The sequence below is a fragment of the Carlito syrichta genome, unplaced genomic scaffold (genome assembly GCF_000164805.1).
Source record: "Carlito syrichta isolate Samal-C Ts95f unplaced genomic scaffold, Tarsius_syrichta-2.0.1 Scaffold309206, whole genome shotgun sequence".
NCBI lineage: Eukaryota > Metazoa > Chordata > Mammalia > Primates > Tarsiidae > Carlito > Carlito syrichta.
The window spans coordinates 95,436-108,889 of NW_007253302.1; the positions used below are offsets into that span (position 1 = coordinate 95,436).

The 13,454-nt window shown below is 43.8% G+C and overlaps 1 protein-coding gene and 1 pseudogene across 1 annotated transcript in view; both read left to right on the top strand.

Annotated features, from left to right (window-relative positions):
• The window catches only part of LOC103269399, a 22,851-nt pseudogene extending 22,740 nt beyond the window's left edge, over positions 1–111 (top strand).
• The window catches only part of RNF11 (ring finger protein 11), a 42,004-nt gene continuing 28,551 nt past the window's right edge, over positions 2–13,454 (top strand). The window contains exon 1 of the mRNA XM_008066975.1: positions 2–347. Coding sequence (XP_008065166.1) covers positions 225–347 — 123 coding nt within the window. The 5' untranslated portion in view covers positions 2–224. The remainder of the gene's footprint in view (positions 348–13,454) is intronic.

Here is a 13,454-nt window from a genome sequence, read left to right on the forward strand (position 1 = left end):
CCGCCGCGACCCCAGCTGAGCCCGCGGCCCAGCCTTAAGCTCCCACCCCCGGGGGCTGGCATGAGCGGCCCCTCGGCGGCGCCGGGGGTCGGAGGAGTCGCCCTCGCCTGATCCCCGGCCTGCCGCCCTACCCCATCTCGCCGACCGAGGCTGATCGCCGAGCGTGCGGACGACCCCACCGCTGCTTTCTTCCTCCCCCAGATCACGCTCTCCAGTCCCAGAAGATGGGGAACTGCCTCAAATCCCCCACCTCGGATGACATCTCCCTGCTTCACGAGTCTCAGTCTGACCGGGCCAGCTTTGGCGAGGGGACAGAGCCGGATCAGGAGCCGCCGCCGCCATATCAGGTAGGGGAGGGTGTGTGTTGGGGGGGCTGGCGAGGAGTAGAGGCAGCTCTGGCCAAGATTGAGGGGGCCTCGGGGCCGTCTCTGTCCCTGGCCTGGGCAAGGCCTGGCTTGGGGGGCGTTGACCTCAACCCCTTAGTACTGGGTCTGAGGACATCTGCTTCCCAATCCCAAAAGAGGTGATTCTTCACCTCCGCTCGGGCACCGTGTGGGGATGCTGCTCTCTGTCCTTGAGTTCTGGGCTCAGAGTATGTGATGATAACCCCTTGGCCAGTGTCTGGTGGTGTGCTTGTGGGGTTTGGGAGTGACATTTTCCTGACTTTATATCTGAGTCGTGTGATTTCCTCATCGCACCGCCAGCTGGAGTCTGGATTCTGGATAGGTGGTTACCCCCCAACGCCCCATTTATATTTTTGTATGTGGTCATCCTCTCCTCCCGCCCCCCACCTTTGAGAATTGGATCTGGTAGTTGTTCACTGCTCCCTCTCTTTGGGAGATGGATCTCCAGTGGTGATTTTAGCCCTTGAGACCGTTGAGTTACTTGTTTATAGGTGTATATATGTATATAATTTTAGCCCCTCCTCCTTTTGCTCCACCCCTATGACACACCTTTTAAACGTGCTGACAATACACACTTGATTATCTTGAACTTCGGAAACCTTTAAGCCTGACTCTGAAGGAATTTAGGAGTGTCAGAGACTCTCCTAAATAGGTTTTGTTGTTTTTTGTACAACAGTCAGTAGTCCTAGTTTTTACAGAATTAATAGAGTTAAAAGCCTCTTGAGATCAAAATAGATATGCAGATGTTATAATCTGTAAGATATGTTTAAAAAAACTTTCCTCTGCTTTTTCAATTTTAAATGATAGCAAATAAAAACTTTCCCCCTAGGATGTCTTCAATGGTCATCCTTAATTTTTTCCTGAGGGGAGTTTAGTTTTCTAACTGGGCAGTCTCCTTTGTTGTTTCTTGTGACATCATTATCTGGTGTTTTCTCATTCCTGTGTAAACCTGTGCCTCATCACATCAGGAAAACCTAGGCACATATGCCAATTTTCGGAGTAAAACTCTTCAGGGGTCTTTGGTGTTCAGTCTTAATTGTGGCATACAGAAGCCTCCATGACGTCTCCTACATTCTGTATTCCTGGCCTGCCCAGTACACCAGGCTGTTTCACACCTCTGCCTTTGCTTCAATTGCTGTGTTGCTTGGAGCCCTTCCCCCAAGGTCGCCAGGTGAACATCTAATCCTCTTTGAGGACTCAGCTCTCATATCTGAAGTCCTGGCATTCCCCTCCCTCCCACCCTGAGTCCCTTATTTGTGTCGCCCCACTGAACCTTCTACACTTCCAAAAGCAACGCCTGTAATCCTTTAGTGTCCTCTCTTTGTTATATGTGTGTCTCACCCTTAGTGTTCACCTTCCATCCCAGGAGTTAAGCTGTGTGAGGGTAGGATTCTGTTTCCAGTGTGCTGTTATGTCCCTGACATCTGGCTCACAGTAGGCACTCAGTAACTGTGAGATAAATGAAGAGTATGAAGCATTGAGAATAGGGTCTGTGCCAATGTTTTGCTAAGTTTCTGACACATACGAAGCACCTCAATGTTGAATGAATTAATGAATTTGAATTCAGTATTGTGTTTTGTAGTTACAAAACCATTTCTCCCAGGGCAAGTTGTCACAGGGGTAGTCTCTTAAACATTTAAGCTGAAGGCCGGGTGCAGTGGCTCAAGCATTTTAGGAGGCCGAGGTGAGAGGATTGCCTGAGTCCATGGTTTTGAGACCAGTCTGGGCAACTTGATGAGACCTTATCTCTACAATAAATCAAAAAAATTAGCAGGGCATGGTGGTATGCGCCTGTAGTTCCAGCTACTAGGAAGGCTGAGGCAGAAGGATTAACTGAGCCTAGCAGGTCCAGGCTGCGGTGGCTGTGAGCATGCCACTGCACTCTAGCCTGGGTGACAGAGTGAGACTCCAACTCAAAAAAAATTCATGCTGAATCTGGATGTCTTTGCTGATACCGTTGAGTGAAGCAAGTAAGCGTGTTTGTTTCTCCCCATACAAGGTACATATTATACTGCAAATGTGGTTATTTCAGTGTTATGTGTACATTGTTTTTAGACTTATGAGTTTTTAAAATCTTTTAAAATCTATGCTCCCTGGCCCCTTTCAAGGCAAATTGAATATTTTTGACTTGTTGCTCTTTCTCCTATCCTTATGGTAATTGTAGTATTAAAGGTACTAGAAATTATATTTGCTCTTTCCAGAAAGTCTAGATGGTGATGAGGATTTTTTGGTATTGTGAAGGAACTTTTTTTGAAATGTTATATTTTTGACAGTGGGAGTTTTTTGTGACTGCTCTTTCCTGAAGAGAATGACCCAGATACTAATATGTAAATTTATTTTCAATTGGAAAGAAATGCTTTAAAAGATGGTTTATAAAAAGAAACTTGTAGAAAAATTGTCCTCCAAATATGATTTTTAAGAATGGTTATTTTAGATGAGCTGAGAAACACCAATCTAGGGTAAATGATTTATATTTTCAGTTGACAAAAGTAACTTTTTCAAGAAATAGTATGCAATAGAACTAAAGGAATATCGACTTTTGTCTTTAAAGAATAGTCTTGGCTGCAGTAGAATTTGAAAAGAGAATAGCTGATAAAAAGGAACACTACTTTTTTTCTGTAGTAGGTAGTTAGATCACATTTTTGTTTATGTTGTACAATTCACATATATGCCCAAAGCTCTATAAAGCAGAGTTCTAGTTATTTCCTATTAGGAATATCTGGCAGATTTGTTTGTATTTATTTTTTGCCTAAAGTATAAGCCCCATGCTATTATGGTCAAAGTTGGTAGGAAGTGCATATTTTTCCTGGGTTTGTCTAATAGCTTCTTAACTGGTCTCCGTCCTTTCACCCTTAAGTCTTCCCTAAAGCCTGTTCTCAACACAACAGCCAGAGTGATCCTGGTAAAACAGAACATGATACTCTGCTCAGTCCTCTGGATTCCTGTTTCATTCAAAGTAAAAGCCAAATTCCTTATTGCCTTCCATAAACCCTACATAATCTATACTCCCTGTCACCACACATACCTCTCTTGACACCTGTTACTATTCTCCCCTTTGCTGGCTTCCCTCCAGCCTCACCAGCCTCATTGCTCTTCTAGGATACTGCATGACCTTATTTCTGTGCCTAGAGTACTCTTCCCCAGTTTAATCATGGCTGACGGCCTCCCTTACCTCCTTCAAGTCTTTTCTCAAATGCCACCTTCTTAAAACCCTCTCTACCCTATTTAAAATTGCAGTGTGTCCTAACACCCAGAGGTCCTTACCTTGTGCTATTTTTTCCCCATAGCATTTATAATTTTATAACACTCAATCTTACGCTATGTCACCTCTCACTAGGTCAAAAGGAGGAAAGGGGATTTTTTAAAAACCGATGTTTCCTAAGTACTTAGAACAGTGCCTGGCACATATTAGGTGCTTAGTAATTGAGTTGAATGAATGGATGGATTTCTTTTATTTTTTATTTTAATTTTAAGGATGTGGGTTACAATTCAGGATTAGATATACAAATGGTCATTGTACAGGTAAAATTTGGGTCTCACTTTGGTCCCCACTTCACCTGATTTCTTTTAAATATTTATTTTGAAGTGGGTGCAGTTGAATGACTTATAAGAGCTATGCGTATTCCTAGGACCATTTTTGTTCCTATATTGTATATCTGTTTTTTGTTTTGTTTTGAGACAGGGTCTCCCTTTGTTGCCTGGGCTGGTCTTAGACTCCTTTTCCTCCCTAGTAGCTGAGATTACAGGTGTATGCCACTGCACCTGGCTCAGTTTTCTGAAAAGTTGTTTTGTTTATGAAGTCTCTGTGTATTGCACAGACTGGAGTGCAGTAGCTAGTCACAGCTATCATAAACACTGCAACCTTGCACATCCAGTCTTAGGACTACAGGCATGTACTGCTGAACCCAGCTATTGTAGATCAGTTTAAGGAATCTACTAAAATGTCAAATTCCAATAATATTACATATAGGAATTGGTTTGCAGTTGTTTGTTTGTTTGTTTTTTTGAGTTGGAGTCTCAACTCTGTCGCCCAGACTGGAGTGCAGTGGCCGCTCCCAGCCACCGCAGCCTCAATCTGCTGGGCTTCTGCAATCCTTCCACCTCAGCCTTCCAAGTAGCCAGAATTACAGGCATGCGCTACCACGCCCGGCTGATATTTTTATTTATTTATTGTAGAGATGAGGTCTTGCTGCCCAGGCGGGTCTCCAACCCGCAGGCTCAGGCAATCCATTCACCTCAGCCTCCCAAAGGTGCGGGATTACAGGCTGAGCCACCGATCCCGGCTTGTTTTTTTTTTTTTGAGTTAGTCTCACTCGGTCGCCCAGGCTAGAGTACAGTGGCACACTCATGGCCACCCTAGCGCTGACCTTCTGGGCTCTCTAACGATCCTTCTGTCTCAGCCTTCCAAGTAGCTAGAACTACAGGTGTGCGCTACCATGCCCAGCTTATTTTTTGATTTATTGTAGAGACAAGGTCTCATTAAGTTGCCCTGGCTGGTCTCCAGCCCGCGGGCTCAGGCAGTTCACTTACTTTGGCCTCCCAAAGTGCTGGGATTATAGACTGAGCCACGGAACACAGCCTAAACTAATTGTTATTTATGAAATGATTTAAGATTTTTTTTTTGCCCCATGTATATATCACCACAAGATACTCATTTAATAAGAAAGTACTTGAGGAAAGAAAGGGCTGGATACAGTGGTTCATGATTGTAATCCCAGCACTTTGGTAGGAGAGTCTCTTGAGGCCAAAAGTTTAAGATCAACCTGTACAACATAGTGAGACCCTCCTTGTTTCTGGGAAAAAAAAGAATAAAGATGCTTGAGTCCCTATCCCTAAAAGTATTGCAGGGGTGTTACGGGGCATGGGAAAGAGATTAAAGTATTTCTTGAGTTAGAAGGTAGAAATAAGCCGGGCTCGGTGGCTCAGCCTGTAATCCCACACCTTTGGGAGGCTGAAGTGAGTGGATTGCCTGAGACCGCGGGTTTGAGACCCGCCTGGGCAACTTGGTGAGACCTCATCTCTACAATAAATCAAAATTAGCCGGGTGTGGTAATGCGCGCCTGTAGTTCCAGCTCCTTGGAAGGCTGAGGCGGAAGGATTGCCGGAGCCCGGCAGGTCGAGGCTGCGGTGGCTGGGAACGGCCACTGCACTCCAGTCTGGGTGACAGAGTGAGACTCCAACTCAAAAAAAAAAAAAAAAAAAAATAGAAGGTAGAAGTAGCTTGGCATGGTGACTCATGCTTATAATCCCAGCAGTTTGAGAGGCTGAGGCAAGAGGATGACTTGAGCCCAGGAGTTTAAGACCAGTCTTGTCAATGTAGTGAGACCCTGTCTCTACAAAAAATATAAAGAATTAGCTGTGTATGATGGTGCACACCTTTAGTCTCAACTGGGAGGCTGAAGTGGGAGTTGCTTGAGCCCAGGAATTGAAGGCTACAGTGAGCTCTGATTTTGCCACTGCACTCCAACCTGGGCAACAGAGCAAGACTCCATCTCTTTTAAAAAATAAAAGAAGGTGGAAACAAGTCTGACATACGTCTGTCCAGCTCTCTTCCTGAATGTTTGAAAAGAGTACAAAGGAGATGCTCGTTCAAAGCAGTCTTGGAAGGACAGTTAGTAGGAGGGAAAGTCATGAAAGTCTTGCGAGTGAAGGTCCGTAAGAGGAGAAGTTTGAGTAGGCAGCCCAGCCCTGAAAGGTATATGTGAGCAGTCTGAGACACCACTTGGTCACTCTCAAGAGCTCTGCCATTGGTTAATTTGAGGGTGACACTTTGTTGAAGGAACTTAATATATTCATTAAACAACATACCATTCGATAGTGCTCTATCTGAATATATAAATACAGATATCTCTCACTTTTGCAGTAGTTAACATAGTTTGGGATGTATCAGACTACTTCTCCTGCTCTATACTTTTTGATTAACACATCTGAAATTTTAACACAGAAGAATGAGTCATTAGTATAACATAGAGTGTAACTGTAACTCTGGTTTTGAGGAACTTCTTTCACAAATAAGAAAATAGAACTTTTTGGATGTTTCACATTGTAACTGAATAAGCTTTTTGTTGTCCTTGTTAAAAGCCTTAATTTATTCTATAGGACACATTAAAAGTAACCCCCTTTTTTGAAAATCTAGATCATAGTACTTATTTTTTTAGCATTCAGTACAGTGATAATATGTTAATGCCCTGTTTTTCTGATAGTCTTATGAAGGTAAATTCCCATAATTGTGGGGTGTTTTTTTTTTTCGAGTCGGAGTCTAACTTTGTCACCCAGACTAGAGTGTAGTGGCACGCTTATGGCCACTGCAACCTCGATCTGCTGGGCTCAGGTGATCCTTCCGCCTCAGCCTTCCAAGTAACTGGAACTACAAGCGTGTGCCACCATGCCCGGCTAATTTTTGATTTGTTATAGAGACATCTCGCCAAGTTGCCCAGGCTGGTCTCGAATCCATGGGCTCAGGCAGTCCTCTCACCTCGACCTCCCAAAGTGCTAGGATTATAGGCGTGAGTCACCGCACCCAGCTCAAATTCCAATAATTGAAAGATTTTTTTTTTTGGCCGGGCTGGACGACTCAGCCTGTAATCCCAGCACTTTGGGAGGCTAAGGCGAGAGGATTGCCTGAGCCCATGGGTTCGAGACCCGCCTGGGCAACTTGGCGAGACCTCATCTCTACAATAAATCAAAAACTAACCGGGCGTGGTAGAGTGCGCATGTAGTTCCAGTACTTGGAAGGCTGAGGCGGAAGGATCACCAGAGCCCAGCAGGTCGAGGCAGAAGTGACCAGGAGCGGACACTGCACTCCAGCCTTTTTTTTAAAAAAAAAAAGAAAGATTTTTTTTTTACATGTTATTATTATTTGTTGTTGTTGTTGTTTTTGAGTTGGTGTCTCACTCTGTTGCCCAGACTGGAGTGCAGTGGCCGCTACCGGCCACTGCAGCCTTGCCTGCTGGGTTCCGGCAATCCTTCCGTGTCAGCCTTCCAAGTAGCTGGAATGACAGGCATGCGCTACCATGCCCGGCTGATTTTTTGATTTATTGTAGAGATGAGGTCTCGCTGCCCAGGCGGGTCTCAAACCCACAGGCTCAGGCAATCCACTCATCTCAGCCTCCCAAAGGCGCGGGATTACAGGCTGAGCCACCGAGCCCGGCTTACATGTTATTATTTACCTTTTTTTTTTTTTGGAGTTGGAGTCTCACTCTGTTGCCCAGACTGGAGTGCAGTGGCCGCTCCCGGCCACCGCAGCCTCGACCTGCTGGCCTCCGGCGATCCTTCCGCCTCAGCCTTCCAAGTAGCTGGAACTACAGGCGCGTGTTACCACACCCGGCTAGTTTTTTATTTATTGTAGAGATGAGGTCTCGCCAAGTTGCCCAGGTGGGTCTTGAACCCACAGGTTCAGGCAATCCACTCACCTCGGCCTCTCAAGGCGTGGGATTACAGGCTGAGCCACCGAGCCCGGCTTCCCCTGTTAAGTTTTATCACACTCTTTATTTTGAGAATCTTCAACCTTCTCATTGAGGTGCAGATCAACTTCAACTTCATTAATAAAGCCTTCCATGACATTTTTTCTCATTTCTGATTTGTCAAGAACCGTTTTTGTTATAAAACATTTGTCTAGAAATCACGTATTTCTTTATTAACTAGCTGTTGATGTTTTAGTAATTTTTATTTTTCCAGATCACAGCTTTCTCCAGAATTAGAATGATATAGTAAATTTTTTTTTTAGTTAGGATCTCACTCTATCACCCAGGCAAGAGTTCAGTGGCACAATCGTGGCCCACTGTAGCCTTGACTTTCTGGGCTCAGGTGATCCTTCTGCCATAGCCTCCCAAGTACAGGTTTGTGCCTAGCTAATTTTTTGATTTTTTTTTTTTTGTACACACAGGGTCTCGGTATATTGCCCAGACTAGTCTCGAACTCCTGGGCTCAAGCAGTCCTCCCACCTCAGCTTCCCAAAGTGCTGGGATTGCAGGCTCAAGCCACCACGCCCAGTCGAAAATTTAGGTTTCTCAGTGGAATGGAGTGGCACTTCCCATATTGTAGACAGGCAATGAATATTTGATGATTGATTAACTTAGAACTGTGCCTGCTGTTTCTACTGTCATCACCATAATTGATCCTCATTAGTTCTTACAACAATAACTTAATTGATATGTCCTCTTCCCATTTCTTTTTGTTTTTAAGTAGGCTGTTGCCTAGGCTGGAGTGCAGTGGCACACTCACTGCCACCGCAGCCTCAACCCACTGGGCCCAGGTGATCTGTCTGCCTTAACCTTCCAAGTAACTGGAACCACAGGCATGTCCCACCACGCCCAGCTAATTTTTTATTTATTGTATAGATAAGGTCTAGCCAAGTTGCCCAGTCTGGTCTCAAACCCCTGACCTCTAGCAGTTTCCTCGCCTCCCTCTCCCAAAGTGCTGGAATTACTGGTGTGAACTACTGCACCTGGCTGTCCTTTTCCCATTTCTTCATTCCATGCTACTAAATGAATTTCATCCCAGATCAGATCCCTTTCCTCTTTAGTCTTTAATGATTCTTCATGACTAACCATTGAAGATATTTGAATTAGCATTCCACAAGTCATGATCTGGCTCTTTGTATACTTTTCTTGTTCTTTGTAACCTTGTACTAAGTGGTTTGCTGTATTCCATATATGCCTTCTGCTTTCCTCTCTTTGCTTTTGCTCATTCTATTCCATTGCCCAGAATGTTCTTTAATCATTCCCAGTCTAAATTCTAGTATGCAGGGTCCAGCTCAGATGCCACGAATCCATGATCTCACAAACATAAATGTACTCTGAACTCCTTTAGCACTTTGTTTAGCATTCTCGGGACATTTTACCCTTCGTACTTTAATTATTTGTGACAATGTCACATCTCCTGCCAGAATCCGAGTCTGGTTCATATTTTGCATTGCTAGAGGTATGTTTTTCACGTAGCAGGCACTCGTAGTTGAATGACTGTGATGATCAGGTATTTTATTTTGTGGTAAGGGTGTACAGTCTTATTTTTATTTATTTATTTATTTTTTTGAGTTGGAGTCTCACTCTGTCACCCGGACTGGAGTGCAGTGGCCGCTCCTGGCCACCACAGCCTCAACCTGCTGGGCTGCAGCAATCCTTCTGCCTCAGCTTTCCAAGTGGCTGGAACTACAGGTGTGCACTACCATGCCCGGCTAATTTCTGATTTATTATAGAGATGAGGTCTCGCCAAGTTGCCCAGGCGGGTCACGAACCCGCAGGCTCAGGCAGTCCACTCACCTCAGCCTCCCAAAGGCGCAGGATTACAGGCTGAGCCACCGAGCCCGGCTGTGAATTAGATTTTGTGTTCTGTGAAGTTCAGCTTGCTTAGGTCACTTTTGTAAATAAGTAGTTATTTGCTATTTGACCATTGTTGTAATTTTTGTTAATGCCAGATCTCTCACTCTGGGTGTCCTTAAATTAAGACTGATTCTTTGTCATTAAGATTGTATGTACCAGCCGGGCTCGGTGGCTCAACCTGTAATCCCGTGCCTTGGAAGGCTGAGGTGAGTGGATTGCCTGAGCCCATGGGTTCGAGACCCGCCTGGGCAACTTGGCGAGACCTCATCTCTACAATAAATCAAAAAAAATCAGCCGGGCGTGGTAGCGTGCCCCTGTAGTTCCAGCTACTTGGAAGACTGAGGCGGAAGGATCCCCGGAGCCCAGCAGGTTGAGGCTGTGGTGGCTGCGAGAGGCCGCTGCACTCCAGTCTGGGCAACAGAGTGAGACTCCAACTCAAAAACAAAAACAAAAACAAAAAAAAGATTGTATGTACCTTTAAGAGTAGGATAGTCAGTGTCTCAGAGTTTAATTCTAGAGCTAAATATAGGGTAACTTGAGAAGGTGGTGCAGTGAGTTACTTGGTACATAAGATCTGACCTCTTGATTTTCTTAAAATATTTTTTAGATAATACTAGAAATCTCTATTGTAGACTTTAGATCTTTAAGGAGTTTGATATAATACTAGAGGCAGTATGGGTTTCTTTTTTTAATGGCTTAAGTTTGCTTCATTTCTTCTAAATAGGAAATTTGTCCCAAGATGGCTACTGTAGGTTTTCTGTGACCTTTTCCTTCAGCTTGTAACATTTCTTTGTCTTCTTTCTTGACTGTCTCAGCCAAGGTAAATTCAGGAAATGAAGTGACAGGAGGATGGTTGTAGGTACAATCAGAATGAGAGAAATATGTTTCTTATCTTGCCTCAAGCCATTTTTGAATATACTATGTGTTACCTTCAAGTACAGAGTTAGGGATGATATTTTTGTCCTATGTTCCAGTAGATTATTTAAGATAGGCTGTAAATGGAGAGTTATTGTTTAGTGGGTATAGAGTTTTAGTTTTACAAGATGAAAAGTTGTGGAGGTGGATGATGGTGATGACTACACAACGTTATGAGTGTATTTAATACCACTGAACTGTACACTCAACTGATTAGGATGGTAAATTTTATTTTGTGTGTGTGTGTGTGTGTGTGTGTGTGTGTTTAAGTTCAAGTCTCCCACTCAGGCTAGAGTGCAGTGGCATGATCATGGTTCACTGAAGCCTCAACCTTAGTTAACCCTTCTGCCTCAGCCTCCCAAGTAGCAGGGACTGCTGGCATGCACAACCACACCTGGCTTATTTTTTGTAGTGATGAGGTCTTGCTCTTAGGCTGGTCTTGAACTCTTGGGCTCAAGCAGTCCTCCCGTCTCAGCCTCCCAAAGTGTTGGGATTACAGATGTGAGCTACAGTGCCTGACCTGTATCTTTTAATTAAACAGCCAACCTGGAGTGTACTCCCAGGAGCCAGATGAGTAATTATCTTGTTACTTACTCCAGAAAGCATACAGTAAGGTAACTAAAGGATCTAAACGTGTAGGAGTGAAGAAATCAGCCCTCTGAATATATTTATTTCTAAAATTCTTCTGAATTTTACAAAAGTTTCTGAATACCCAAAGTTGAATGGCTTTAAAAAGAGTAAGGCTTTTATAACTAACCCACCTGGTCAAAGTTAAATGCAATTTTGTTTTTTATTTTCATTTTTTGAGTTGGGGTCTCTGTTGTCCAGGCTGGAGTGCAGTGGCATGTTCACAGCCACCATAACCTCGACACGCTGGACTCAGGCGATCTTTCCACCTCAGCCTTCTAAGTAGCTGGAACCACAGGCGCACACCACCATGCCTGGCTAAGTTTTTGATTTATTACAGAGATGAGATCTTGCCAAATTGCCCAGGCTTGTCTTGAACACCTGGGCTCAGGCAATCCTCTCACCTTGGCCTCCCAAAGTGCTGGAATTACAGGTGTGAGCCACCACACCTAGCCCATGTAATTTTATATAACAATTTAAATTCTTATTTTTATGGAAGAAAAAGAAGCAGTTTACGATAAACTGAGTCGCATGGCCTTAAGCATAAAAACCAGCATACTTGATAGCTAGTGTCTTCTATCAGTGTGCTAGTTTGTGTTAAGCACTAAGGGGAAAGGAAAAATATTGAGTCCCATACCCCTAAGGAACTAGCATTTTAATAAAGGGGAAAAGGTGAATGTATATACGTGAAACAATTACATGTTCAATGTGAAATAGTATATAATCAAATATTAAATTGTTTAGTATAGACTTCTGAAGTTGAGGAGTCAATTTGTGATGGGTCAGTGAATCACACATTTACTTTTTAGTTTCTGAAGTCTTCAAGTGAAATCTTATGTGGAATTTCAGTATATTAAGAATGAATAAAAGCAGAATTGCCCTGATTAAACTATGAGTGGTAGAGTTTGGAACCAAAAGATAGTCATCCTTCCATATCCATGGGTTTCACATCCCCTGATTCAACCAGTCGCCAATAGAAAATATTTGGTGGGGGGAGGCTAGGCATGGTGGCTCATACCTGTAATCTCAGCAGGAGGATTGCTTGAGTTCAGGAATTTGAGACCAGCCTAGGCAACATGGTGAGACTTGGTCTCTACAGTAAATTAAAAAAAAAAAAAAACTGAGTATGGTGGTACATGCCTATATAGTCCCAGCTACATGGAAGGCTGAGGTGGAAGGATGCCTGAGCACAAGAAGTCGAAGCTGCGGTAGCTGAGTATGCCACTGCACTCTAGCCTGGGCAACAAAATGAAACTCTAACTGAAAAAAAGAAGAAAAAAGAACATTTGGGAAAAAATAATGCAAAAGGAAACCAAACAGTTTAACAACTTTACATAGCATTTATATTGTATTAGCTATTGTTAGTAATCTACAGATGATTTAAAATATGTGAGAGGATATATGTAGGTTATATGCAAATGTTACGCTATTTTTTTTTTTTTTAAGTTGGGGTCTCATGCTGTCACCCAGTCAGGAGTGCAGTGGTGCATTCACAGGTCACTGCAGCCTCAAGTGATCCTCACACTTCAACCTCAAGTGATCCTCACACTTCAACCGGATTCACCGGTAACTGGGACTGCAGACACATGCCTCCATGCCCCGATAACATTTTTATTTTTATTTTTTTTGTAGAGACAAGATCTTGCTTTGTTGCCTAGACAGTCTCAAACTCCTAGACTCAAGCAGTCCTCTCACCTTAGCCTCCCAAAGTACTGGGATTACAGGTGTGAGCCACCACACCCAGCCTTATGCCATTTTATATAAGGGCCTTGAGCATCCAAGGATTTTTTTTTTTTTTTTTTTGAGTTGGAGTCTTACTCTGTCACCCAGGCTGGAGTGCCATGTCACACTCACAGCTCCCCCACTGGGCTCTGGCAATCCTTCTACTCTGTTGCTCAGGCTGGAGTGCAGTGAGCCTTGACCTGCTGGACTCAAGTGATCCTTCCATCTCAACCTTTCAAGTAGCTGGAACAACAGGCGTTTGCCACCACCCCTGGCTAATTTTTTGATGGATTGTAGAGATAAGACCTCACCAAGTTTCCCAGGGTAGCCTCGAACCCCAGGACTCGGGCAATCTTCTCATCTCCACTTCTCAAAGTGCTGGGATTATAGGCGTGAGCCACCACGCCTGGCACATATCTATTATACAGAGTTAAAATTTATCCAATTTTTTTTTTTTTTTTTTTTT